The sequence below is a fragment of the Perognathus longimembris genome, chromosome 16 (assembly GCF_023159225.1).
Source record: "Perognathus longimembris pacificus isolate PPM17 chromosome 16, ASM2315922v1, whole genome shotgun sequence".
Classification (NCBI taxonomy): Eukaryota; Metazoa; Chordata; class Mammalia; order Rodentia; family Heteromyidae; genus Perognathus; species Perognathus longimembris.
The window spans coordinates 28,239,177-28,266,185 of NC_063176.1; the positions used below are offsets into that span (position 1 = coordinate 28,239,177).

General features: G+C 40.9%; 1 protein-coding gene across 3 annotated transcripts in view; it reads right to left on the minus strand.

Annotated features, from left to right (window-relative positions):
• Positions 1-3,986: 3,986 nt before the first annotated feature.
• Kdr (kinase insert domain receptor) overlaps positions 3,987-27,009 on the minus strand; it is a 44,098-nt gene continuing 21,075 nt past the window's right edge. For 2 of the 3 annotated variants that reach the window (XM_048363948.1, XM_048363947.1), the window contains exons 16-30: positions 24,182-24,288; positions 23,620-23,755; positions 23,156-23,260; positions 22,414-22,527; positions 21,601-21,689; positions 20,893-21,046; positions 18,977-19,074; positions 16,086-16,208; positions 15,831-15,942; positions 15,483-15,582; positions 14,917-15,022; positions 13,664-13,815; positions 8,331-8,430; positions 7,759-7,844; positions 3,987-5,682 (exon numbers count right to left, since the gene is read on the minus strand). In XM_048363948.1, coding sequence (XP_048219905.1) covers positions 5,460-5,682; positions 7,759-7,844; positions 8,331-8,430; positions 13,664-13,815; positions 14,917-15,022; positions 15,483-15,582; positions 15,831-15,942; positions 16,086-16,208; positions 18,977-19,074; positions 20,893-21,046; positions 21,601-21,689; positions 22,414-22,527; positions 23,156-23,260; positions 23,620-23,755; positions 24,182-24,288 — 1,805 coding nt within the window. In that variant the 3' untranslated portion in view covers positions 3,987-5,459. Of the gene's footprint in view, positions 5,683-7,758; positions 7,845-8,326; positions 8,431-13,663; positions 13,816-14,916; positions 15,023-15,482; positions 15,583-15,830; positions 15,943-16,085; positions 16,209-18,976; positions 19,075-20,892; positions 21,047-21,600; positions 21,690-22,413; positions 22,528-23,155; positions 23,261-23,619; positions 23,756-24,181; positions 24,289-27,009 lie in introns of those variants that run through there. The other variant, XM_048363949.1, reaches the window with a different exon arrangement.

The following is a 27,009-nucleotide window of genomic DNA, read 5'->3' on the forward strand; positions in this document are numbered from 1 at the left end:
CTAGTGGCATTAGTTTAAAGGATGAGTTAGTCCATATCTCATATCCTATGAGCCCCAGAGTCAGATAGTATGAGTACCTTTAGCTGAAAAAAAAAATTAATCTTCCCTCTTTATCCCTCTGCTATGGTTTTAATATATTCCTCCAAAGTTCATGTGTTAAGAAAACTCTCAAAGTCATATGTTAATTATGATTGAGACTTTAGGAAGGTAATTAGGGGAACCTGTGATAGCATTAGTGGCTACCTAAGAGGATGAAGACAGATGCTGGTAGACCAGCAACCTACTTGCTATTTCACCACATGACATCCTCCATCATATCACAATGTAAGGTCCTTACCAGAAGCCAGCATCTTCATATTATATTTACCAGCCTCCAGAATCATAAGCTGTAAAGACTCCCTGGCATGTCCCATACTTCCTCTTCTTTGTAAATTACCTGCCTGTGGTAGTTAGTTATAGTAACAGAGGGTAGGCTAAAATGTCCCCAGGAGTATTACATCCTGGAAAAAAAAAGATAACACAGAATAAAGGTGAAACAAAACTAGGGCAGGTGCCAGTTTGCTTACTCTCTGCCCTTTTTCTAAAAGTTCAAAGCTCTTGCCAATGAAGGAATGAGATTATGCTATGACCAGTTGGGGTGAGTCCACTGGTCACGTGTTCTAAAGTACTTGGTGTCAGCAATAGGCCAGATAAAGATAAAAAGAAAATATACAAAAAGCCACATACTTTGTCTTCATGTATAGCCTTAAAAAATACTTAGTAAGGAACTGGGAATGTGGCTTAATGGTAGAGTGTTTGCTTGCCTAGCATGCATGAAGCCCTGGGTTTGATTCCCCAGCACCACATATACAGAAAATGGCCAGAAGTGGCGCTGTGGCTCAAGTGGCAGAGTGCTAGCTTTGAGCAAAAAGAAGCCAGGGACAGTGCTCAGCCCCCAAGTTCAAGCCCAAGGAATGAAAAAAAATGCTTAATAAAGTCACAAAGTTTTACGTTGTCTTAGAAGCATCAAAAAGTGACATGAGAACACATGTTCCCTCATAGGTAGAAGTTAGATCAAAATTATAAACATATGAAAACATATACAGGATATATGCATGTGTGTGTAAACATACATAAAAATATTATCTAAAGTCTGGCATATCCAGGAGAGGATCACAAGGGTATAACGTCTCCCAATAACTTATAGTTTAACAAAATGAATGCCAGGAAGTTGAAATGTGTGTCACTGGGGCCAGGGCTGAACACATGAGTAGAGGAAGGGTGGGAAAATGCAGTAATAATATTCAATATACCTTTGTGACAATGGGGTGGGGTTGGGAGAGATGGAAGATGATGAAAGGGGACGTTGATCAAGATGCATGGCGCTCACAAACTGACAAAGACAACAATTTTAAAAAGATTTTATAAAAGGCAGCTCAGGTACAATTTGATGGACTGGAACTGAAGTTTACTGAGTGTCAGTCACAGTTTGCTGCAGCCCTTGCCTTATCAGTATTCACGATACAAATCCTCCTTCCTAAGGCAGACCTCTTATCTCTGAGTCAGACTTCTGCTGGACTGGTATGTTCCACCTCTTAAGCTCCAGAACTTCAGGAGTGAAGTTATGAAAGCTTATGAAAGTTTTCTCTGAGTTGTTCCTCCCAGATTCCACTACTCATTCCATTCCAATAAAAAAATGAGCAAACAATTTTTATCATTTTAATGTCTTTCTCACTTAAAAGCATTCTACAGCCTTTCCCAGAATTGGACTTCAAATTGCTTTTGCTGTACAGATTTTTTTTTTACTTATGTCGTCTATACCCTTCTCATAGAAGTGATTCACTTAACACACCATTTCATCAAAAACAGGCTAGATCCCCTTTTGAGCTATGGTGAGGGACTGTCCAAGAATGTATTGACATGCACACTGCCCCTAAGCACCACTAAGGAGGCATGCAAATGTGCAAGCATGTGTAGCAAACACTGCTTTTATTAGGCTTCTGGATTCCCTTACATTGTCTTATCTGAGATAAATATCCAAGTCAGAGATAGAAAGACAGACAAGCTAAGTAGAATGGAGGAAACCGAGTTAAATTAGAAACTACAAAACTGTGGTCTTGCAGTTTTTGTTTCTTCTCTCCTTTCATTGCTAAGGACAATGGAAGGGGCATTGATGGGGGAACCTAAGCAAGGGTTCAAGGGTCATTGACTTGAACCTCCCCAGAATTCTCCCTTCTCTTGTCATAGTGTGGAAGAGAAAGGCTTCCAGCAGTGCCCTGAGGTAAAGAGGAAGGTTAGAGGGCAGAGAAAAAGAAGGCAGAGAAAGACAGAGGCTTTGAGAGGCCGGAGGCGAGGGGAGCCTCACCCCAAATATACCAAATATATTCATGCAGGAAGCACTTTTAAAGTCACATTTTTTTCCTTCAATACAGGGGTAAGTCAGGTGAGGGGGAAAAAAGCTCTGAAAAAGACAAGCATGTAAGACAGAGAGAAGAGAGAGACCAAGAGGCCAAACCATTCATTCCTCTTCTTTGTCCCGCCTAAGGTACAAGAAGCTTAGCTTTGAAATGTGTGAAGTTGTAGCTGAATGTAAAGTCTTGATATTGGAAACCATGCCAGGAGCCACTTAGGAGAAACAAACCTTTATTATAAAGTGAAGAAAAACTTGTTTTTCTACCAGGTCTTCCCATCCTGAAACACCTAGAATTTTCCTGGAAGAAGCTGTGATGACAGGAAGAGATGAGGAACTCCACCCCAAGTTTAATGAAGTTTGGCAGAAGAGCCTTATCCCAACCAATCCCTCTCGCTTGGCTGAATGATGTCCCCAAGAACCACACACACAAGCCCTCTTCTCCACTATCATAAAAGTTGTGCAGAATGTGACAGTGACATGACAAGAACTGAAGAATGGTACCATGCAGACAACTCTGATTTCTGGGAAAGAGGTGTAATTTATAAATGGAACTGTCATGATGGACAATTTTCTTGGAAAAACAGCCAAGTCTGATGCTATCTCATTCTATATTTGAAGAAAAATCCCAAATAAGTTTAGAGGCAATCAAAGAAAAAAATTTAGAATGAAAGGCTATTTTAGAATTATGGAACCTGTCTTAGGATAAAGTAAACTAAAAAGTCAATTTAAAACAAAAAAATAAAATTTGCCTAGACAAACATTTGCAAGTCTGATATTTTAGAAAAGGAGCATAAGTGATAAGGCCATTTCTTGGTGTCAATGATGTGTTACCTAACAGTGCTTTCTCAATTCAGGAAAAAAATAATCACTCAGCATGTTAGTAATGGTTGCTGGGTCCTAAGAACTTGCACCTATAAATCCTACCTACCCAGGAGGCTGAGATCTGAGGATCATGGTTTGAAGCCAGTCCAGGCAAACAAATCTGTGAGAGTGTTATCTCCAATTAGCCACAACAAGCTGAAAGCAGAGCTGTGGTTCAAGGGGCAAAGCACTAACCTTAAGTGAGGAAACCAAGAGAGAGTGCAAGGCCTTAAGTTCAATTCCCAGTACTGGAACACACACACACAAGTCAGTAATGGGTATGACATTGTAACTGTGAGAGAGCATGAAACATTACTGGAGGCCTTGCATCTGCCCTCTGCCTCTCTGGGGTCTGGCTGCCTGTCTCATCAGCTCTCACCTCCTGAAGTTGAATCAGTATTCTCATAGAAGACCACAGAATCCCGTGAATATCTCAAAGGCACACTAAAGAAGACACAAACGTGTTTGTGTGTGAATTAGTTGCATAATGGAAAAGAGCAAGAAGAAGCAATCTCAAAGCAGAAGTTGTTTCCTCAAAGTAGTTTGGATAATATCATACTATTACCTATTTTACTATGAATATGTTTATTGGCTTATGAAGTATATGAACAGTTTGTGAAAATACTCTATAAGGATAAAATAATACGTAAAAACGTTACATCTATTCCCTCCTACTCCAAATTAGTAATGAAAGAAATGATGGGCAGATGAATACAACCTTGGAAAAGGGTTCCTTCAAATTTTTGCTGTGTTTTTTTTTTAATAAAATGACATCAGTTGTTGAGAGCATTACAATCTTTGTTATGCTACATAATACTGATACAAATGTGAATAATACAAAGTTCATTATATATAATATAAGGTTTTAATATATTACATTTGTTCTACATAACTGACTATAAATATATGTGCCATAGCATGTTTTATAGTCATGGTTTCCAGCGTTTCATACTATGGTACCAAACAAAAAAATACATTTCCTTTTTTTAAAAAAAAATAAAAGAACAAGGGTAAAAATCAGTAGAAACAGCTTTACATGTTAAAAGTCTAAACGATACAATAGATGTTGTTATAATTTTGCCTATAAGGAAATCTGAAATCTGGCTAATAGAAAGTAAACAAATCAAATCAGGTTGTCTGGAGTGTAGAAGCCAAAAACTAACGTACTGATGAATTGGGGCGAAATGTTTGGGGATCACGGAGAGAAAAAAAAAGGTGAATTCTTCCTGAAGCTTCACCCCATAGCTTGCCTCTGAATCCACAGCATTCAGGCTCAGACATCTCCTGTGGAAACAGCTAAGTGGGTATTCACCCAGAAAGCCCAGCAGCTGCTCTGTACAGCCTGGACTCTTCAACACCACAGGGAACCTCAAGCCCAATGTCCTTTCTTTGTGATGTTCTGAATAAAGGATCCGCCTGGGAGACAGGGTGGCCAGAGCCACATCATTTCCTTCCTGGAGCTGGTCCAGGAGCCACGTAAGAGTCCGGAAGGAACTCTCATTAGGAGTCGGAAACAGCACTGGGAACTCGCCTTTAGCCCAACTGGGAAGAGCACGCAACCTTCTAAAAGCAGGATCTTCATCTGCAGCTTTTGTATTTCCTAGCCAGCCACAGGCCCATCTCCACCAGACCTAACACAATGCACAGCCAGGCTCCAGTGCTTTTGCCAAGCAAGCTCACGTCTTCCTTATGGTCAGTCAAAACCCACACTGACAACAAACAGAACCTTTCAGGTGAACTCGGCCCTACAAATCTTTCCCATCTTTAACATCCAAAGCACATCCATTGCCTGGTGACAATCTACCAGTTCATTTTACAGAACTGTCCACTCTCCAACGATGGCTACTGCTTGGAAGATGGAGGAACCATTTCTTGAAACTTCTTTGTTCTAACTCAGGATAAGACCTACTGCAGGGGACATTCTACATGCTTTTCCAATGACTCAAAGAGAGAACAAGGTCAGCACTGGAAGGAGACGCAAACACATTCTTGGGTCACAAGCATCTTCTCAGGAAATGCTTAGAGGTACTGCTCCCCAGCAGTCCAAGGTCCTTTTGCTTATTCTTATTTTGTTTTTTTCTGAAATGAAAGTCAAATGTATCTACTTCCTGGTAGTAGAAAGGTCAGCATTTGAAAATCTGAGCAGCAGCACCTCTCAGTGTGATTTTTTTCAGGAATGGTGTGTGTGTGTGATGGCTGCTTCATTTTAAGCAGGAGACATGCTCAGTGTGGTGCCCAGGTCAGACTGGAGGATCTGGCCTGAGCTTCCGACTTGCACAGCAGACTCTACCAGCTTTAAAAGTTCTGCCTCCTCACTGGAGTACGCAGTGGTGTCTGTGTCATCGGAGTGATATCCAGACTGGTAGCCACTTGTCTGGTTGGAGCCTTCCGACGCGACAGACTCCCTGCTTTTGCTGGGCATCAGTCCACTGTGGAAGAAACAACAACCAAATGAGCTGGAGGACAGAAGACATTTCTTTGGCTTCTTACCCTAACCCCATTGCTGGCTCCGTGTGGGCTGTAATCTCCCTGGAGACAACAGCCCTGCTCTCTCTTAGTTGTTAATCAGTGTATCAAGGTTTGCTCAGACAATGTCTATTTTCAGGTACGAGCATGAATTATTAGTTGGAGATAAGTCCTCTTATTCAGGTCCAAGTCTTTCAAGCCTGGGGTGAGATGAAAGGCCAGTTCTGCTGAGTTATGCAGCGTCTCCAACCAGTGGAACATTTTTATGGCCTTGCAGACTGACAAGTTTGTATACAATGATAGGAGCCAATAGGCCCCTTTCATGATATTAAAGAAAATCGGGGTGCTTCGAAAGTTCACTTGTGTTTTCTCCACTCTGTCGATTAGGAGACTGCAGGGCATGCAGAGTGTTAATAAAGTTCTTGAGCAACTTTTCAGCTCAAATAGCTGGAAGCAGTGTGCAATCAAACCAGATATGTCAAAAACTGCTTTTTAGCCATCAAAACCACATTCTTTGGATAGACTGAGGACCCATCACTCAGCAACAACTAGAGAATGGTTTCAATGACCGAGTATTGTGCCAAAGCTTACAAATGTAGGCTATGGTGACCTAAAACTTCAGTCTTTACACTTTCCCTAAGGTTTCTTTTGTCTTTAACATATGTTTTACCCAAATTGTTCCTAGTAAAAACTGACTAAAGAAATCAAGATTTAAAGCCTATAATTTTAGTAGCAGGATGCTGAGATCTGAGGACGGTGGTTCAAAGCCATTTCTGGCAGAAACGTTCATGAGATTCTTCTCTCCAATTAGTCACCAAAAAGCCCAAAGTGAAGCTATGGCTTCGGTGGTAGAGCACTAGCCTTGAGTGAAAGAGTCCAAGGACAGCATCCAGGCCCTGAGTTCAAGCTCTAGAATACCCCTGCCGCCCCCCACCACAACACTTAGTAGTTACAAAATAAATATATATTAAATTGATCAGGAAATTGGTTTCAAAATTTCTTATCAAGCCTTAAAAAAATAAAATCAAATAATAGCACATTATTCTTGTTGTTATTATAACATAAGCATCACTCAAAAACCCATGGACACTCATTCCCACTTCTTATAACTACATTATAGATTGAAAAAAAAATTCTATTCTTACCCAAAAGAAATCCTTTTGCAAATATATAACAAATTTTACTCTATACCTATTATGATTTTTTTGTTCTAGTCCTGGGGCTTGAACTTGGCCTTGTGCTCTTGTTTAGCTCCTTTCCCCTCCCCCTACAGAGTCAAGGCTGGGTCTGTACCACTTGAGCCATACCTCCACTTCTAGCTTTTTGCTGGCTAATTGGACACAAGTATCTCATGAACTTTTCTGCCTGGGCTATCTTTGAATCACAATCCTCAGATCTCAGCATCCTGAATAGCTAGGATTACAGATGTGTGCCACTAGTGCCAGCCTTATTATTTTTATATATAAATTTTCATTATTTTTGTGTTAAAAGAAGGTACAGCTTTTAAAAACAGCAACCAATTTTGTTACACCATGCTGTGGAGATTGCATTCAAAACAAAATTTAATACTTTCCCCATAATCAAATACCTAATGATTTCAACAATGGCATTTAAAGATTTAAGTAAATAAACCTGTGTCTATTTATATACCATACATTTTAAGGGCACATGCCCCCATTTATGTATTTGTTTGAAAATTATTGTTAATCAACAAATGTTAATAATCAATCATCTTAGTAATGAATTCTTTGCTAATAGACCAGAACCATAGAAGCTCTGACAATAATAAATACATTCAGAAGTTCCCAGTAGTCATGAATCTGTTTGTAGAAATAGACTAAATCCTCAAATTCACTGTAGACATTTTTACATTTGTGATTTTATTGTTTTGTTTCAGCTCTTCATTGAGTTGCTAATTTAAGGTGCTAATTTCACCAACCATCAAAGACACAAAAAGTAAAACTGAATGTACATTAAAAGTCTTAAGTTCCTTCCAAAAGTTCCTATGAAAAATTGTGTCCCCCTACCTCAAGTCTTACCTAAAAGATGGAGCTAATTTGGTTCTGTCTTCCAAAGTCTTCAGCTCTTCTGATGCAAGAACCATGCCACTGTCTGTTTGGTTGTCCTTTAAAAAGATAGTGAGATGTCACCATTGATTGAGTGTATCCACTGATCAGTTATTTAATTAAACTTATTTCTTAGCCCATTTAGCAGATTGTACAGACCAATTTCCTACCACGAAAGGTAAAGCTGTCATAGTCAGAGATTGTACAAGCCATTAAAGGAAAAATCTGTTTCCTAGAAGCAGAGTGAGGCCAAAGAGAAAATAAAATGTAGAAAGTAGCTAAGGATGCCAGCCTCCATCCTTCTCTTTACAATGCTGCCATTTAGTGAGGTTGCATCTGATGCTAGATTCTACTGAACCTTGGACCAAGCACTTTTCTTATGGAAACCCCACTGTTCCCTCTCCATAATGTCTCCACAATATGCACAATCTCAAGGATAGCATTATAATGAGGCTGCGAGACTTGAATGCTTAGGTTAATATTTATCCAGCTAGTGTTTCATCTTTGGTATTATTTCTAAGACTATTTTTAAAAGATGTACTTACATCTGGGATTACTTTGACTTCTGGTTCTTCCACTGGGATATCTTCAAATGTTTTTACACTCACTGGCCGGCTCTTTCGCTTACTGTTCTGAAGATACTGACTGCAAAAGAACAAATATTTATATTTGAGTGGTGATATATTTGGTTGCAGATACCACAAATGATACCTAAGTTCATTATCTTTCAACCACAAGTTTAATAATAACCTTCAAAATATCCTCTGGAAAAAGAAAAATAACTTTTAAAAACATCTTTCTTTGCTAAGCACATACTGAAGGCTTAATTTCCTGTAAAAGTCCATTTGAAAGTATAATATAACTCAGAAGGCCCTGTTCCTTTGAATCATGCTTCTGAGGTCCAGAGCTGGACTAGAGACAACAGCAGACTAAGCAATCAAGTGCCTTCAGCCTGGTCTCCTAACTGCAGGCCATTCCATCTCTGTGCTCTGGACATATTACCGGGTGGTTCACATATTTCCAGCCATCTCCAAAGAAAGTTGCTCACAGAACAATCTGGGCAAAGGAAACATCATAGGTCTTTCGAAAGGTCACAGAGCCAGCCATGATCTAAAGCTAGCTTCTTCCTTACACATGTAGTCTAAGTGCAGAAAGTGATGTGGACTGAGCCGCATCAGCCCCTACTTTTAGCTCCCCTAGTTGCCTATACGAATCAGGAAATAGAAATGGCTTTAAGAGTTTCAAGATAGTTTGTGTATTTCTGACAATACTGATACTCAATGATGCAAGATACACTGATTACACAAACTTGAGAAAGTCATGCCTCAGTTGTCCCCTCACTTTAAGAAAGGTACTGGTAAGTCCTATCAGTGTACATTATACGCATGTATGCAAATATCATAATAAGAGTCCTAGCTTTGTGCAATTGATATACACTAATAATCATTAAATCATTTTTTAAGCATTGACAACAGCTACCTCTCCCTAGCTTATAGGGATATCATAGCAAAACCTGGAATTGGTGTCTTTACAAAGAGCAATGCTCTGTCAATCAAAGCTTGTTTTTCCACTCTTGAATTTCAAAGAGTTTCCATTTCCTTCAGGGGTTCAAATAATTAGACGGGTCAAGCAATGCATTGCCTGTTCCCTCGGGGTTATTCCTCCCGGGTCTGTCACCTGGCCTTCAGGAGACCTGTAATCCTATCAAAACCTCTTGGAGGCAAACGGAGATAAGGGAAGTCCTCCTAGCAAAGGCCCACAGACAGCAAACACATTCTTCACTTTCATCCCAGTGGACTTTCCATGCAAGCAGCTTTCTGAAACAAGTTGCAGACATCAGAAGAATGGAAGCAGAAGGTCTCTTCCCTAAAGAGTTGGCTCCTCGTTGCACAGAAACATCCTCACTCAGAAGTATCCACAAGAGAGAGGAAATAAAATACAGGGAGCAAGCCAAGCAAATTCAGTCCTTGGAAGTAGTGTGTGTCAAAACCCACTGGTGCCATGAGCAATCCTTCATTAAGTCATGCAGGAAGCCCCTCCTGAGACTCTGCCAAGCACTGTGCTGGCTGCTCCTGCAAATCTCATTTCTTGGACTCTTCACAGTGGCACATTCAGGGGAAGGATTATCAGGCTAGCTTTTCAGATGAGGAAACTGAGGCACAGATAGGTGAAGTTGTTTATCTAAAATCACACAGCAAGAATTTTGGAAGAAGATCCAAGTCTGAGACAAAGCCAGACAAAAGCATGAGGCCCTATACAAAAACCAAACTAAAGCAAAAGGCCTAGGAGCATGGCCCAACGGGTAGAGAGAAGGCCTGTCTGCTAAGAGTGAGGCCTTGAGTCGAAATCGCAGTACTATAGAGAGAGAGAAACAGAGACCGAGGAAAAAAGAAACTCTGATTCTGGATTGAGAAGAATAAGACCAGAGGCAGGGAGACCTACGAGGAAGCAGGGCCACAAGGACCCACAAGGAAAGAAGAGCAGCCTGATTAAAGAAAGGAAATAGTTGTAGACATTTAGGTGCAGAACCCGGCAGAGTCCGTGGGCTTGGGCAGTAAGGAAGCTGCTTTAGGAAGGACAACTCTTTGAATTCTAAGCCCAGTAATTTAAAAAACAGGCACCATCCTTCACAGTTGACAAGCCATCTTCACAGAGATTGGTACATCTGCTCCATACAAGACTACAAAACAGGTCTTCTTATTTCCCATTTGGAAACGAGGAACCCAAGACTTGTGTGGGAGGCAGTGGGGGGTAATTGACTAGTAAAGGGTAGAAGTGGGGCTCAAGGTAGGTTTACAGACTCTAAAGCCCCTGTGGGCCTCTCTTTTCTGATTTACGCTGACTCCGTTGGAAGAGTATCCAGAAGGAAAGAAGTGAGCAGCAGACATGATAACTCCAGGCTCTACTGAGCTCATAGTAAGTGCACAGAGCTCTCCTCATTCCCATGTATGTACTGACCACATGGTGGGCAGGGACTGGGAAAGTATAGAATAGACAGAAGATGGAGAAAGGACAATCCCCTTACTAGCCATCTAATATGAGATCCAAGTTCATGATCATCTTGCCAGCAGGCTGTCCCAGGCACCCTTTACCATGGGCATTTAATCATCACTAGCAGTTAAGCAAAATGAGGATTTTTATACACCAGAGGCTTTCTGTGGGAGAAAAACTGCAAAGGAATCTTTGATAAGGTGCACAGAGCAGAAGGCAACACTCCTCAGAGGAAATGACAGAGCAAACACAGATGACCCCCAAGCTGCCCTTGATGAGAGATGAGTCCAAAGAGGATACACTTTCTTGCAGGAAGCATGCAAACTTGGGGCCAGCGTTGACCCACAGGGGAAATCAGAAACAAAGCTAAGTCTAGACATAGTGGTCCTTCTCCCCCAGACACTTCTCAGCCTCTTCTCTAAATAAATACTGGACAAATATTTTAAAAATAGTTTTAAGGGGCAACAAATCATGAGGTTGGCTCCCACAGTCATGTTTTTGTCCGGCTCTTATTATAAAGCAATGGAGTTGAACATTAGCAGAGCAAAGCAAGTGAGAAAGCCTCAGCTTTCCTACTTGGCTGGACATGTGAGAGGGTAGAACAGAGTCCCCCAGGCTCTTTCCATTCTCCCTTGGGAAGCTGAACCTCACAAGTAACCCCCCCCCAATGAAGCATGCATCATGTAGATGTCACACTATAGCATTTCCATAGCATAGATGATTTCAAGGTCATTGGGAGAAAAGAAGCAGGGAGCTGGGAGGGAAGGTGGATAAAATATGTCAATCTGCATTAAAAAAAAAACACCTTACAGATAGCTCAAAGAGAATATAGACTAGAAAGATTGACTCCACAACTCACAGACAGAAAACAGGAGCTAGGCCTGTGCAGGGAACATGGTGTCACATTTGTCCATGCTTCTGGGGAATAAATGCTAACAGTCCCTTTTTTAGATCCAGCATCACATTATGCAAACAGGATTTCATCTCCTGCTCAGCACCATTTGAAAAAGCACCCAACATGCCAAGAGTCTCCAACAGGGAGCTTCACACAACTTGGTCATAAAACATATAGGAATATAATTCACCACTGAACGTTTCTCTGATTAAGGAGAAGGTACTACTAGCATGGTAAGATGATGATCACACAGAAAGCCAGAGGAAACGGATCTTGGAATTTGTAAACAGGGGAATCCCATCTCATGATTCTTGCTATCCCAGGCCTCTCCTGGAACCAGGGGAAAATAGCACCGAGTTAGACAACAAAGAACTTGAGTTCATCTCAGGGATGTAACTGTTCACAATTCATTATTAATTAAGTGCTTTCAAGTGCCAGGCACTTAGAAATGCATTATGTTATTCAGCTCTTCAAACAACCTTTTGCCAACAGCACCAGTGGCCTTGCCTCTTTCACAGATAAAGAAACTGAGGGAAAGGTTAGAGGGCTTTGGCCACGTCACACGGCTGTGAAAAGGCAGGCCTGGATGCCTCACCCAGAACGACTTGACTCTAATGTCTAGATCTTTAATCATACTAATGTGTGGTTCCCAGGTAATTGAGCTGAGCTTGGGCTTCAACATCTGCATCCAAAATGAATCACAGTTTTTAAAGTTCCCATATGGGTAAAATCTGGTAATACATGGAAAATTTCTTCAAAAGATGCCAAGTGCTCTCGATATAAGTGGAATGGATAGCCCTGGGCACCAGTGGCTCACATCTGGGATTTCTAGCTACTCAGGAGGCTGAAATCTAAGGATCATGGTTTGAAGTCAAGCCAGTCAGGAAAGTCAATGAGACTCTTATCTCCAATTAACCACTACAAAGCCAAAAGTGGAGATGTGGGGTGCTACTCTTGAGTAAAAAGCTAAGAGCCAGCACCCAGTCCCTGAGTGCAAGCCTGAGTACCAACAAGCACACACACACACACACACACACACACACACACACACACACTAGAATGGACAACTAACTTGTTGGTGTCTAACCCTTCTAAGCTTTCTCTCTCCTCTTTCATCACTATGTTCCTGCTGCCCTGCAGGAACCCACGGGGGAAACTATCTGTCCCCAGTGCCTCTCAGCTCCTGTGTAATGTGACAACCAGGCCAAGGACTTTACCCAAAAGCAAGCTCTCTGCTCCTCTCTGTAGTCTCAGCACATTCAGGAGGCCAGGAGGGGCCCATACTATTAAGCACAGGACAACACACATAGGAAGGTGAAGCAGTCCCAGGCTTAGGAAAGACAATTTTAATATTCTATTGTAGAAAAACCATATCAGCTCTTTTCTTATGCCCAGGTGCCTGGGGGGAGAGAAAAAAGAAAGCTGCCTGCACAGTCCCTTTGCAAACCAGGACTGGACTGTAGTACAAATGTCTAAATAAGTCCAGACGTCCCATTATGCAAATAAATCAGGCTGGGGAGAGGCTCCTGAGATGTAGTGTCCACTCTAATTCAGAACACTGCACCATAGCGTGATGGTTCTTTGTCAGAGAGCCATAAGTGTGTTTTTATATACGCACATAACTTTTTTTTCCTGAGTCTTTCCTAAGCCATTTAATTCACATTAATAAAAGCATACATGGGTATAATTTTAATACAGATGCCTTGGTGAAATCGCTTTCTTTTTGTGGAGATTAACTAACTGTGGCATTCTAGCTATTTGCAGCTGTGGGGCTTGGTATTCCTAAAGGCAGAGCTGTGGCAGCAACATGGGTCACAGATGGGAGGCAGCTCACCTACCCAGACCTTCTTCAGAGTAAGTCTTAAGAGTCTTAAGAGTATCAGTTCCTGAGTTAGAGAAAAGTGGGGTAGAGCAGCCTTAAAAAATATCTTCCTCCCCTTCCCTGATTGGCCTTGAAGTCCCCCCTGAAGGGATGTTAGCCATTTACACTACCTGATTCCTGCTGTGTTGTCATAATGGAATTTGGGGTCACACACTTCCTCTTCCTCCATACAGGAAACAGGTGAGGTAGGCAGAGAGAGTCCAGAGTCCTCCTCCATGCTCAGAGTCTCTGATATTGGAAGAACAATGTAGTCTTTGCCATCCTGAAACAATAAACACCCAGTGCTATTGTTATGGCTTCAGCCCCTCAAGGGCCTTCCCAGGAAAACAAAGGCCATGGCAGCTCTTGGCTATGGGTCCTTGTTTCCTATATTTGAATGTGAGTCATCCAGTCAATGCTAAAACACTGTCAAAAGCAAAGGGGCACTCGCAAGGCCTGTGTGTATGAAGGTATATCAAAGGAACTAAATAAAAACAAGATGGGTGAAAGGACCACAGAGAAGTGTGGTGTCCATCAAGACAACCTAAGATATGGTCATAGAGGTAATGAGAAAATACATAGAGCTATGCAGGGCTGAGAAATCATTCCTCCACCAAGCCCTTTCGACACAGGCCAGGTCCTCCAAAGCCTGGCATATGATTTTAGCCTCTACCTGCCAAGGCAATGGAAAAATGGGCAACATTCTCAAAAGGAAAGCAACAAATGGATAGGAGAATGGGCCTTCTGAGAAAAAGTGGCACATTTTAATGTTATTTCTCAGAAAGGGTAACTGGATATGTGTAAATGTTTGGAAGTTTTTAATGGATGAAAACTGATTTGACCCATTGTCCTCCAGCAGTTCAAAAGAAAAGAAGGAGGATATTGGCTTCTGTTGCAATGAGAGCTGTTGACTGGAGATGAGCTAACTTTCTAAAAGTAAAGGCCACACAATTCTAACACCATCCAGTTGAAGATATGAGGGAAGGTCTGGGACTTTACCAATGGGAGATAAAGAAATCTGTTGTTCACACTTTAGATGTATTTTTGTCTGTAGAACTTATTTAAAATTATTTGCAATTCCTTCCATTGTTGATATTCTAAAGATCAACCCAATTTTAAAAAATAAAGTTAGAAGAGCATTTGGAGATATAACAAAAGATAAGTAGTTGGAATAAAAGCGATTTGTTCCTAGGCTATGGATTAGGAGCTCACTTTCTAAAAGGATAATTACAGCTTTTACAAACCACTATTGCTCAGGTTTGGAAGAATAAAGCTCCTTCTTCAGCGGCTAAGAGCATGGGGCCATGAAGAGGTTTAGACAGAAGGCCAAATCCTTACAACAAATTTCTTTTTGTAGAGGCTTCTCAAACAGAGGTTTACAAACCTGCTGAGCATTAGCTTGCAGGAGATTTCCCAAATGTTCCACCAATTCTGAAAACGTGGGTCTCTGATTGGGCTCTTCATGCCAGCAATCGAGCATGGTCTGGTACCTAGAGAAACAAAGTAAAGATTTTATCAGCTCTCTCTTTTCTTCTAGATCTAATGCTCAAATAAGCTCTTGAATGGCAAGGATTTAGTGAGAATCCACCTTGAGCTGAGATGCTAAATAGAGATACAAAACTGTGTAAGACACTCAGAGGTCTCTGTGTGGATAGAAAAAAAAATCTCTCACACATACACACACACATACACATGCATGCACACACACACATACATACACACACACAAATGTAGTAATAAGAACTATTTGGCATGGCTAAGAAAGTGCTTATGTTTCAAGAAGTAGTGGTTATTCGAAGACCTCAATGGCTTGAGATTATCAAGAAAGGGAAAAGAAGGACACAAACTAGACCACGAAGGAGGTCTATATAAAGAAAACTCCTCTAGGCAGAAATAATTTGGAAGCAGAGAGAAAGAACAAGAAAAAAGTGACACTTTTTAAAGTCTTACATTTCTGGTGTGGTGTAGTCAGGAGCTCTCATTCTAGTTCCTTCTTTCAATCGCCGACAAAATTCTTCGTCAATCTTTACCCCAGGATATGGAGAAGCACCTAGAATAAATAAAAAAAGAGGGATAATGTGGTTTGTTTTTCTCTTCTATAAGGCCTTGAATCCGATTCTTGATTATCATCATCACCTGTGTACTACATCTTTTTTTTTAACATCTAGATTTTAAAAGCCAAACCGTCCAAGAAACTTCACTTGGTAGAAGTAAGAAGACAACAGAGGAAAAAACGTATTCCAATCATCATCTGATATCATCCTATGTGAAGTCTGGACAGAGAACAAAGGGACTTACCTAAGGAAAAGATTTCCCAGAGCAAAACACCAAAGGACCACACATCACTCTGAATTGTGTACACTCGGTCAAAGATGGTTTCTGGGGCCATCCATTTCAAAGGCAAACGGGCCTACAAGGATGAGAGACAACAATCAGAACCCAAAAGCAAAGAAAAAATTTGTTTCTTTGTTCCTTAACACATGTGCTGCAATTTACTACGAAGAGTTTCAATTCTTCAATTTAATAGGTTACATAGTCATCTTGGAAACTTACATCTCCTTTTCTGACATAATCTGGGTCTTTATAAATATCTCGAGCCAGGCCAAAGTCACAGATTTTAACCACATTCTTCTCCGATAAGAGGATGTTTCGTGCTGCCAGGTCCCTGTGGATACACTGCCAAAATAACAGTATGTATATTAGCTGATTGCTTTTGCATTTGTTGTGATCTCATGCTTCAGAAAAAAAAAAAATCCCACATCACAGAATCAACTGATTAACACGTATCTTTTATCAACACTTCAGGAACAATGCCCATGAGCTTTGTGGAAACACGCATCTGTTTATTTCATAAAGAGCTTCCAGCTTTTTCAGTTAAATGATTAAGTCAGGGCATAATGATGGGATCATAAATAGGCTTGTCTAGGACACAATTTTAAAACGTGTTTCTGGTCACATCCACACAACCCTTTTGTCTGAAATCATATTTGGTTTAAAAGAAATGTTATTTTAAGGAGGTTCCAGAGTGGAGTTTTCTTGAATGAATGCATAGAAACTGAAAACAAGGTACTCTCATTGGCCTGGGCATCTTTTTGGGCTTTCCTAATCCACTGGGAACTGAATATGTACTGGCTATGACCAGCGATTCCCAGAGCAGCTCACACCATACCAAAGTGTTAGTTATTACCACAAAGGCCTCAGAAGGCAATGCCAGCCTAGCGCACGTCGAGTTGGCTCTCTAGCACAATGAAAGGTAAATGGAATTCTCCTTAGCTTTAAACCTCAACTCCTCAAATTCTCCTTTCTCTCTGTCCTGTTAGTCTATATAACTTCCTCTACTAAGCAGATATTATAATAATAAGTCTGTAAGATAAATCTATAAGAGTCTCATGGAACATTGGGGATGAATGAAAGCTTCCAGTCATTTAGAGGAGACCCTGTGTGAGTGTCGGGATTTGCATGGAGACCAGGCATTTTACTGACCCCAATCTCCTGCTGCTCCCGCCCCCTGCCCCCATCCAGTAGGTCTGGATGAAACTTACTCAGAAGAACACAGACTAGTAGGATTAACAAAAATGGGCAATTCCATGTAACAAACAGCACTTTTACTTTCCCTCTTACTGAAGAGTTTTTCTTCCTTAATCTGACAACCAGGCAGCATTGGGGAAATCACCTCGTAGACACAAGAAAAACTTAAGGAGTCCCAGCTGCCAACTACCACCCCATTTCCTTCCTAGACTCCAAAAAGAATTCTTCTCAATGTTGAGTTCTGGCCTTAAAATAATAAACAACAACAAAATTGTAGTATTTGAAAAGGGAAAAAGGCCTTTCTCTTTGAGAGGACCCTGTTAGATCCTGGTTTCTTCCCTTCACCTTAGAAGAAGATAGGAACTCTCCAACAGAAAAAGCTAAGATCCAAGCTCTGAATGCCAAGAGAAAGTTTCAGGTGCTAAAAACAGGGATTTCATTGTAATTTATAATTTAAAAAAAATTTGAATGTCCCTTTTCCTAATAAACTGCTACAAATTTATTGTATCAACAGAAATTGTTGGGGACTCAGTTTTGGCCTTGGTGGGGGAAGGGCACCAAGAGCGAGATGCTGCCCTTCCCCCAGGCCTGGGACAGTGTGGGAGGGAGTCCCTCCCACCTTCCGGCCTCAACCGGAAAAGAAGCCCCCAACCCCTGGGAGAGGAACATGTGCATGCCACCATAATAGGGATTGTCCAGCCCACAAAGGAAGTTTCATGACATCACCTGATGGGCAGCCCAGCTTAGCCAATGGCCCAAGTCTTTTCCATTCCCGCCATTACCGCTATATAAACCCCACTCCCAATTAAATCCTTTGAGACTCATTCAACCATCCAACCATCTCCCCGTTATCTTTGTCCTGCGGTTCCTGACACATTATGGGGGGGCCGAGGAAGGGATTTCGGCATCCCACTTCAGCCTAGAGCAGTCCAGTAAGGACACAGCTTACTCCTTCTGCCGGTATGAGGGGTAGGGCGGAGTTTCTTCCATAGAATCGAGGTTCAGGCATTTCCCCCGGGAGATGAGGGGGAAGGGGTCCTAGAGACCCCAACATTTGGGCATCTCCTCCAGAGAAGTGAGGAGAAGGGGTCCTCAGAGATCCCGACAAGAAATCTTTTCCTGAATATTAATTTGAGTCCTTCTTGCTTAATGTAAACATGTTCAGCTTACCCTGCCTCCCTATCTATTATGTTTACAACCTTTGGAATATTTGTAACTTGTCACGTCTCCACTTCAGCCTTTGTTTGGCCTACTTTCTAATTTTAGTTCTTGTAATCATTTTCATCTGAAGCCTGTCTTTCCTGCTTTCTAATTATACTACTAACAAATACTTTTTGATGGGTGGTATTGAATGTAAAATAAATTAAAAATAGGCTCTCTCTCCTACACCAAGGTACTTGCAAGGCTCGGCCCCCCACCTCATCTAGGTCATTACTCAAATGTCACATTCTTAGTAAGTTTTTCTCCTCCACCTAGTTTAAAATAAAAGTACACACCAAAAGAAGCACATGCGCATGCAAACATGCCACTTCCGTATACTTCACAAGCCTTTCCTGATTTATTTTCCCCATGACATATACTTTCATCAAACCCGCTATGTATGCTGCTTGTTTATATTGTTTATTATTTGTTTCATTCACCAGAAATAAGGCCATGGGAATGGAGAGCTTTGCCTGGTGGTCAGCACAGCAGTGCTTAGAGCTGCCTGGTATTTGGCAATGTTAGCTGAGTATTCATTATACAAATTAAGTTCATGAAATCCCTTCATTAGAAGAAGAAAGAGTCTCTCCAGGAGAGCTCTGGCAAAGTCTTAGAAATGTTGTATGAATTTCCATTTCAAACAAGCACCACAGGCTGGTGCTGGACACCTGATTTCCATGTCTGTGATCTGCCTGTACCTCCCTGAATCATCTTACCTTCCGTGATGCCAAGAACTCCATCCCCTTGGCCACTTGGAAACTGTAACAGATGAGGTGCTCCAAGGTCAGAAAGTCCTTGTACAGGTCCTCAGAAACTGTCAGAAAAGACAGAAGAACCCAGATGAATATGCCCACTCAGTACTCTGGGCTTCTAAGTTTAGAGTGAATTTCAAGGAGGAGAAGCAGAGAGCAAGTGCTGCTGTTATCTGTGCATTTGCCAAACCCTAATATTATCAGCCAGCTTTTCCATCGTAAGCAAATTGAACTGGGTAAACCCAGAATGGAGAACAGAGAAAGAAGATTTTCAAAGTTACTGTTTTAAGCTGTTATTGTTTTCTCTTTTTTTATGTACCCCAAAGGATAAACAATAGTTTCATATAAAGAACTCTAAAAATAAAACAACAATATTCGGGGTCATCAAATCTTATTCTCTCTCCGGTCTTTGTCTTGGGACAAAGACCACAGGTCAAACTACACTCTACAATGGATAACTAAAAATACCAGAAAAAGATTTACTTCTCTCACTTGTAAACTTAAAAAGTGCTGTAAATACATTAAACTTGGCCAGCAAAGTTTTTTTTTCTTCAAGGGTAGGAATGTGAGATAACAAGAACATGAGAGAAAAATGAATTTACATAAATGGATAATATTTACTTCAAGGCAAGTGGTACAAATAAACACTAAGACATTGATGAGTACTTCAAAATGATCCACTAACTTTAGTCTGATAAGATAAGACTTATTGCCTCTTTCTGAGTACAAATATCAAAATAAACACAAACTTAGTTGTAATAATAATCCCATAAGCATTTAAAAGGCTAAAGACTTTTTATTCAATGAAGTTTTACACTCTGAGCTCAAAGGCTCTCTGGGAACAATTGATGAAACCTTCTTCATTTTACAAATCAAAATACAAGTGGAGGCAAAATACTAGGCTTATCGTTCTAGGCCCTTTCTAATCCCAACACCACCTTGGGTTTCCAGATCACTGGCCATGAGTATGTGAGCAAGGAGAATCAGAGATCTCAGATCAGAGAATGGAGATCACTCCATTCAGGTGTCGGCACCATGACATAAGGCCTGAACAACCTCCCCTCCCCATGTTCCTCTAGGCCAGCGCCAGCCTTGTGCTGCCTACTTCAGCTTCTAACGAAGTTACATATAAATTCAAGCTGTGGACCATTCTATCGGTAGACGTGAGTTTCTTACACTGTTTCATGATTGGGTTCTTCTAAACTCACACCTAGAGAAGAGCCAGATATCAACAAGCCTTATCTTTTGGTCCTTGGCACTGTCCCTGTGCCTTCCAAGGAAAGCAGCCTGTCAGGGTACCCTGGAGCTAACTCAAGTCCTAGACCTTGCTGAGGTCACAGCTCCCCCATAAAAGACCACTGAAATATCTTTGGGGATTTAACTGAAGCAGACAAATCTGTTTACCAAGACTTCACTAAGGAAGGATGGTTAGAAGATGAGGAAAGCCACTAAGAATGGAATAGAGGCAAAGGATGGCTCCTAAACTGTCCTAGGGAAGACTCACTGAAAGGGTCCTGATGAACAATACAAAGGGGGTTGAACCAATATAAGGATTGGGAGGCTAATCAAGTACCAGACAGCCTCCTCTCCCTTCCAGAACATAGCTCTGAGCCTTTCCTTCCAATAAATGCTGGCCCAGTATCGTAAGAGTATTGGTTTGGTTGTTGACAACTGCTCTGCCCATTCAGCTCCCTGGATTTCGCCTCCCTACCAAGGGCAACCAGACTTCACTTTGAAAGAAACTGAGTAGAAGCTGACAAGGAATTCAGATCTTTTTGAAACCTGAGTCTTATGCCATGTCCAGGTCCTTTCCATGCCCCCATCACCTGGCCCATCTTTACAAGCACATACTGCAGCCCAGAGAAATCAAGAACAGGTACCTTCCTCCTCCTCCACATCACTGAGAGATTTCTCCTCAACAAATCCTGAGCTGGCTGAACTCTGGCTACTGGTGATGCTATCCAAGCGGCGTTTCAGATCCACAGAAATTTCCCCAACATAGTCTTTTCCTTGACGGAATCGTGCGCTTTTGGTCTGTGAAGAAGCAAATGAATAAAATATAGTAAAGTATAGAAATAATTGAAGAGCTCAAAAAAGCAGACCAAAAGAAAAATAAAGACATCAATTTCAAGATGTTGCAGGACCTGAAATGAAATTGAGGACAGGTTTTATCATAATAGGGTTTTGTTTCTAAAGCTAAACTCCTTCTTTAGCAAAAAATGATAAATATCTCATTTCACATTGCATTCAGAATTATTTCCATTCAAGTACCCTTCTAGGTACTTCTAGGACAAGTACTCTGCATGTCTGTCTCCAAAGAAAGGAGACTAGAATCTTTCCCCAGCTCATCCCTATTCTTTGCTACCTCTGCTCTCTCCCCAGCTCTGGTGCCTTCAGGAACTTTAAGTCACAGGAATAAAACATAAGGGAGTGTATGTCTCTCCAGAAGGAAAGAAGAGGAAGTATCCATGTGAGACAGCCCTCACAGCTCCCCATCAAATCTCAAGTGAAAAACCAATGCAGGCCAGAGAGAATGAGTTTTCCTCCATCTGACAACATGGCCAAAGTGAACATAAGAAATACCGTACCTTGTACGGAATGAATTCATTTCTCTTGCCCCGTAAGTAGGTTGAGAGGTTGCCGAACTTGCAGAATTCCACAATCACCATGAGAGGACCTGCAGATGACATGTCAAGAACAGAAACTGCATTTTGGTTCTGTTTCTCAGTAAATGCTTAGTATATTGATCAACCCCAGAATGTCCCATAGGGCATCTATATGTGAACTTTCATTGGAACAGGGTCATAGAAATGGAATGATCCTATATTCTAGCTCTTTTCTTTCCAAAAGGCAAATTCTACAATAAGATTAACCAAATGTCAGAAGAAAACCTATCCATTTCTATTCCTGTGCAATTACCTGAGGATTTTATTTTGCGGATAGAAGTACTGGGGTTTGAACTCAGGAGCTCAAACTTGCTAAGCAAGCACCCTACCAACTGAGCCATGCCTCCATCCTTTTAGTTTGCTTATTTTTACACTTTTGCCTGAGGCCAGCCTCAGAAAGCTCTTCTGACCTCTACCGTCTGAATAGGTAAGATTACAGGTATACCCCATTACACCTGGCCCTGAGGATATTTTCTCTTAAGGTCCATTGCTTTCAACTATTGTTTATTTTTATCATTTGAACACTTATTATATAAATAACGAATTGTACCATAGTAATGTGACAACCTTTACCTGAGAGGAAGATTTAGAACAAGTTATAGTGCTTACTAAATTCCCATGAAATACATGTATCTCTAAGAATCTGAAGAGTATTCAGAATCATAGCCACAGTAGTTGCATTGTTTCCCTCAAATACTAGCAGAGAAGCCACCAGAAATATACATAGAGACTTACCTCCTGGCTTTGTGCAGGCACCTAAAAGGTTGACCACATTGAGATGATGGCCAATATGAATGAGGATCTTGAGTTCAGACATGAGGGCTCGGTGTTCACTGTGTGTTGCTCCTTCTACAAATCCAAAATAAAGAGGAAAATCATAAATGGGGGCCTCACCCTTTAATGACTGCTTCCCCTTTCACTACTGCATGCAACTGTACAACTTATCTTCCCAGAGTATCCCAGGGTAGCTGCAACCTAGTATATAGACTAGGGTGTGTTTTTTTTCCCCAGAAAAAAAAACCAAGTACAAAACCTATTTTTAATTCAAAATTGAATTCTTACTTTAATGGACCCAGACTATTTGATATCGAAAGGACTCCATTCCAAATTGTTTTTTCCCTTTTTTGATATCCTTTTCTCCTGTCCCTAGATCTACCAAGCACAACTGTGTGAGCAAGCTGAGTGGTGCGGAAAGACACCCAGGACTTCTAGTTAGGAGTGACATCATTCCTACCTAGGCTTGCCAGGCCTGAGCATGGGCATGAAGCTACAAAGCAGAATCTTCTTCTAATTTGCACAAAGAAAGTATATGTACACATAAACTATCTCCAGGCTTGGTTGGTTGTCCTACATAAGACCAGAGACACTAATAAAGACCATATATCATGTCTAATAAATGGATGAAACATGGGAAAAATGATGAAAAATGATGAAAAATGGATGGGAGAGAGACACCACCATAGAATTTTGCTTTTACCTTTCAACATTTTGACGGCCACCGTCTTACAAGTTGCTGCCTTGTCAATTCCAAAGGCATCTGCTTCTATCACTTGGCCAAAGGCACCACGGCCAAGAGGTTTGCCTGGAATCAATGGTCATAGTTAGAAAGTGGACTTGGGTGACACAGAAAGATCCCAACTGGCCAAGGTGGTCTTATTCTCCACTTTAACATGGCAACTCTTGACTGTATTGTGTATTCCTTTGACTGGGCTTAACTATGTACTTTCCATTTGCTCTCCAAATATCCTGCTTTGGGTATTTATTCAAGGACCCTACCCCTAAGAGACTAAAACATAAATTACCCAGATTCAAGAGATAAAATTAGTATTTAAGAACCAGAATGCCTAAAAAATCCCAATAAACAAGATTTATTATTATCCTGAAAGAGGAGGAGTTGGCCTGGTTAACCCAAAACCAAATTAATAGCAATTGAAAAGGTACCTAATTTCAGCCGGTCTCTGGGAAATTCCCATTTGCTAGCATCATAAGGCAGACGTTCACAATGTTCATCCAAGGGCAGTTCATCTGGATCCATGACAATGGACAAGTAGCCTGTCTTCAGTTCCCCTCCATTGGCCTGGAAAGCGTCAACCCTTCCAGTCACATACACCCTGTTGTTCAGTAGCTGTTTTCTGTACTTATTATTGTTGTTTAATAAGAGCTTCACTTGTGACATCTCATTTTCTAATAAAGCTCATGGAACTTGAAAATAGTCCTATTATAACCCTGCTTCTAGTGGCCCCCAAGCCCCCAAATGAGTGCAGATTTTTAAAAAATCTTAATTACACTAGACAGTCTAACCCCTTTTCCCTTTTACTGGCTTCTATCAATTAATGTCCCATGATCCAGCCAAAGAAAATGGGCAAGAATGTTATTGTATTGAAGTAAAAATGTTCCCATTGAGCCAATAACAATGGGAAGAAACATCTCAAAGGACCCAAGTCCCTTTTCATTAATCATAAGAACAAACATGCAAGGGACAGAAGGGACATTATTTCATTACCCGCTTCACGGTCCGTAGAACGATGACAAGTAGAAGCCAGAAGAACATGGCAATCACTGCAGTGCCTACGAGAATAATGACTTCCAAGTTGGTCTTTTCCTGGGCACCTGGAAAAGGTGAGTTGAATGCATCACATCACAATTGAATGAGTGTCAACGTTTGGAAACCCACAGCTTCCATATCAGATGACCTCAAGCTTACCTGCTTCAGATGGAGTCGATGCATTCTTAATGGAAAACTTAAATCTTATAAAACACTATGAGAACCTCTGGTAGTAACATTCTAAAGTAATTCAGGATAGACATACAAATGTCTATCCTTAGAGGTTGTTGAGAAAGCGTATTCTTTGGTGGAAAGAAAATAAATGATGACCCACAGAGAAGAAAAGGAAATCTGTTTGGGACGGGGGGGGGGGGAGTCTAATTTTACTTATGCTGATATGAGTAGAATTTGCAAAGGACTGTTTAAGAAACCACACAGGAAAATAAATGCAGCCCTTTGACCAGAGATCTACTCATGATCATATACCTATTGTATACTCATTGCTTTAAAAACACCACCTCTTTTAATTCAGATGAAAAAAAGAGAAGCTAAGCTTAGCAACTGGGGACCCACACACAGTCCCTGGATCAATCAAGAGCTAACGATGCCTTTGCTTTTGTGTGGCAGAGGCAAGTGTTAGAAAAAGAGGCAAGCCGAACACACCATGCACGGCCCAGTAAATGAGAGTTTAAAGGCAGGTGTGGAAGAGAAAAGAAAACACTCAAAAGTGGTCAGGGAAAGCTACAGGACAGCAGCAAGTGGGGAAATTAAATACAGAAGGAGACTTTCAACCCAGAGTGATTAGCACAGAGGTGATAAGGAAGCAATTATCACTCGGGTCTCCCTCTCTCCACTCACACTGTGCAGTGTGAATCAACTGCACCATAAACTGTGAGAATGGCTCACAACCTCTCAAATCCTCAAGAAGGCAAGCACTTGATCAATTGGGAAAATAAGAGTTGGCAGTGGCAAGACAACTCAGGAAATAGATTTTGTTTCACTGGTAATGCAAGGGCAGTAACATTTTATCCATACATAGAGATTTAAATGTCCATTTATACAAGAGATTGGGAAGGTCCAAGATCCAACTGGCTATGCAAGTTTGTGGATTAATATGCCCATAAGAATGCTTGGGAGCCTAGCAAGCTTATAAAGAATCTCTATCCCTTCTCTTACTATTCTTCCCTGGTAAAAAGTCTCTATAATCTCTGTGCCAATGTACCCAATTAGGCATTTGTATCCAGTTGCAGATACCTGACAGAGAGCCAGGGCACCAGAGACGATGTATACGTCCTCCCTGGGACTCATCTTAAGACATCAATCCCTTCAAAATTGACAAGACTGCTGCATCCTTTGAAGTCTGCATTTCCAACAGCAGTTCATGAAATAGTAATAAACCTAGGAGTTGAAAACATGTCAATCTGTCTAGATGCAATACTCTGCAAATAGGTGTGACTTGTTACCGAGAGCAATAGCTAGACTTTGAGAGACAAGTTAGGATAAGTTCATAGAAATATGCCAGTCCCTTCTATCACCTGCCTGGCTTGCATTTCATCCCATCAGCTACACACTAGTTTCCTTGTTTCCTTGGTGGGTTACAAAAGAAAAGAGACAGAGAAAGACATTTGTTCTTAAGGGAGAATAGTGTGTCACAAATTACTGTTCCTCAGGGAGAAAATGGTAGATTTTTCATCAAATACACACACACACACACACGAGTGCCTTCTATATTTAGATAAGAACCCATATTTTCCCCATTTTAGAAAGGTAGTGGTTTATTGTTTACAAGTGAATCTTAATTGCCTCTCATCCAATGAAAATTCTGAAGCCTTGTAACTAACTGGATAGCATTGACTCCCTTGATTGCACTGAAATCCTGAATAAATACAGAAGTGTTGTCTTTATAACTTAATCTGGTCATTCAAAGAAACAAGGAAGGGACCATATTTGTCTTCCCTGGCTAAGAATTGTCCACATTAAAAACTGCATAACCAAGAATTAGGATGCCAACAGAAGTAAAACAACATTCATTGAGTTTCCTAGTTAGAAGATTATATTCTTATTGAAGAAGATGTGCAAAATACTTCTTGAGCACCCCCAATCCAAAAATTGATCCAAATGTTCCACATCAGGAACTTTTTGAGTACTGATGTGAAGCCATGTGTGGAAATTTCCACACGTGACTTCATGTGGTGATTGTATACTAACAATATTGTATAAAATTGCCTTCAGGCTGTATAAAGGAGGTTTACATGAAACAAATTAATTTTTGTGTTTACACCTCAGTCTGACCCTCCAAAGTATCTACTATATGTATGCAAATATTCTCAAATCTGAAAAAATACAATATCTGGAACATTCTGATCCCAAGCACTTTGGATAAGAGATATTCAACCTGAACAAAGAATATTAAAAATCACCCACATGTTCTGTGGGTGCGAGGGAGGGCAAGGAGATGGGAAGCACACAAATGGAGGGAGAACAGAACAGCAAAGTCAGTCATTTTATTCAATGTACATTGCATAAAAACTGAACTACCTAACTTGAGGGCAGAGATAGATGGGAAAAGATGAGAGAGAACAACAGAAGGGGTAAACTTTTATCAAGATGCAATGTACTCATCACTGACTTTTAAAACTGAATCCCCTTCATACAACTCCTCAATAAGGGTTTCTGCCTCTTCATTTATCATTTTTATTTGCAGGAGGAGTTTAAATAAATCGTAAAGATATTTTGTTTTTTTCCCTAAAAATGAACCATACAAGTAAACCTAACTTAACTATAGA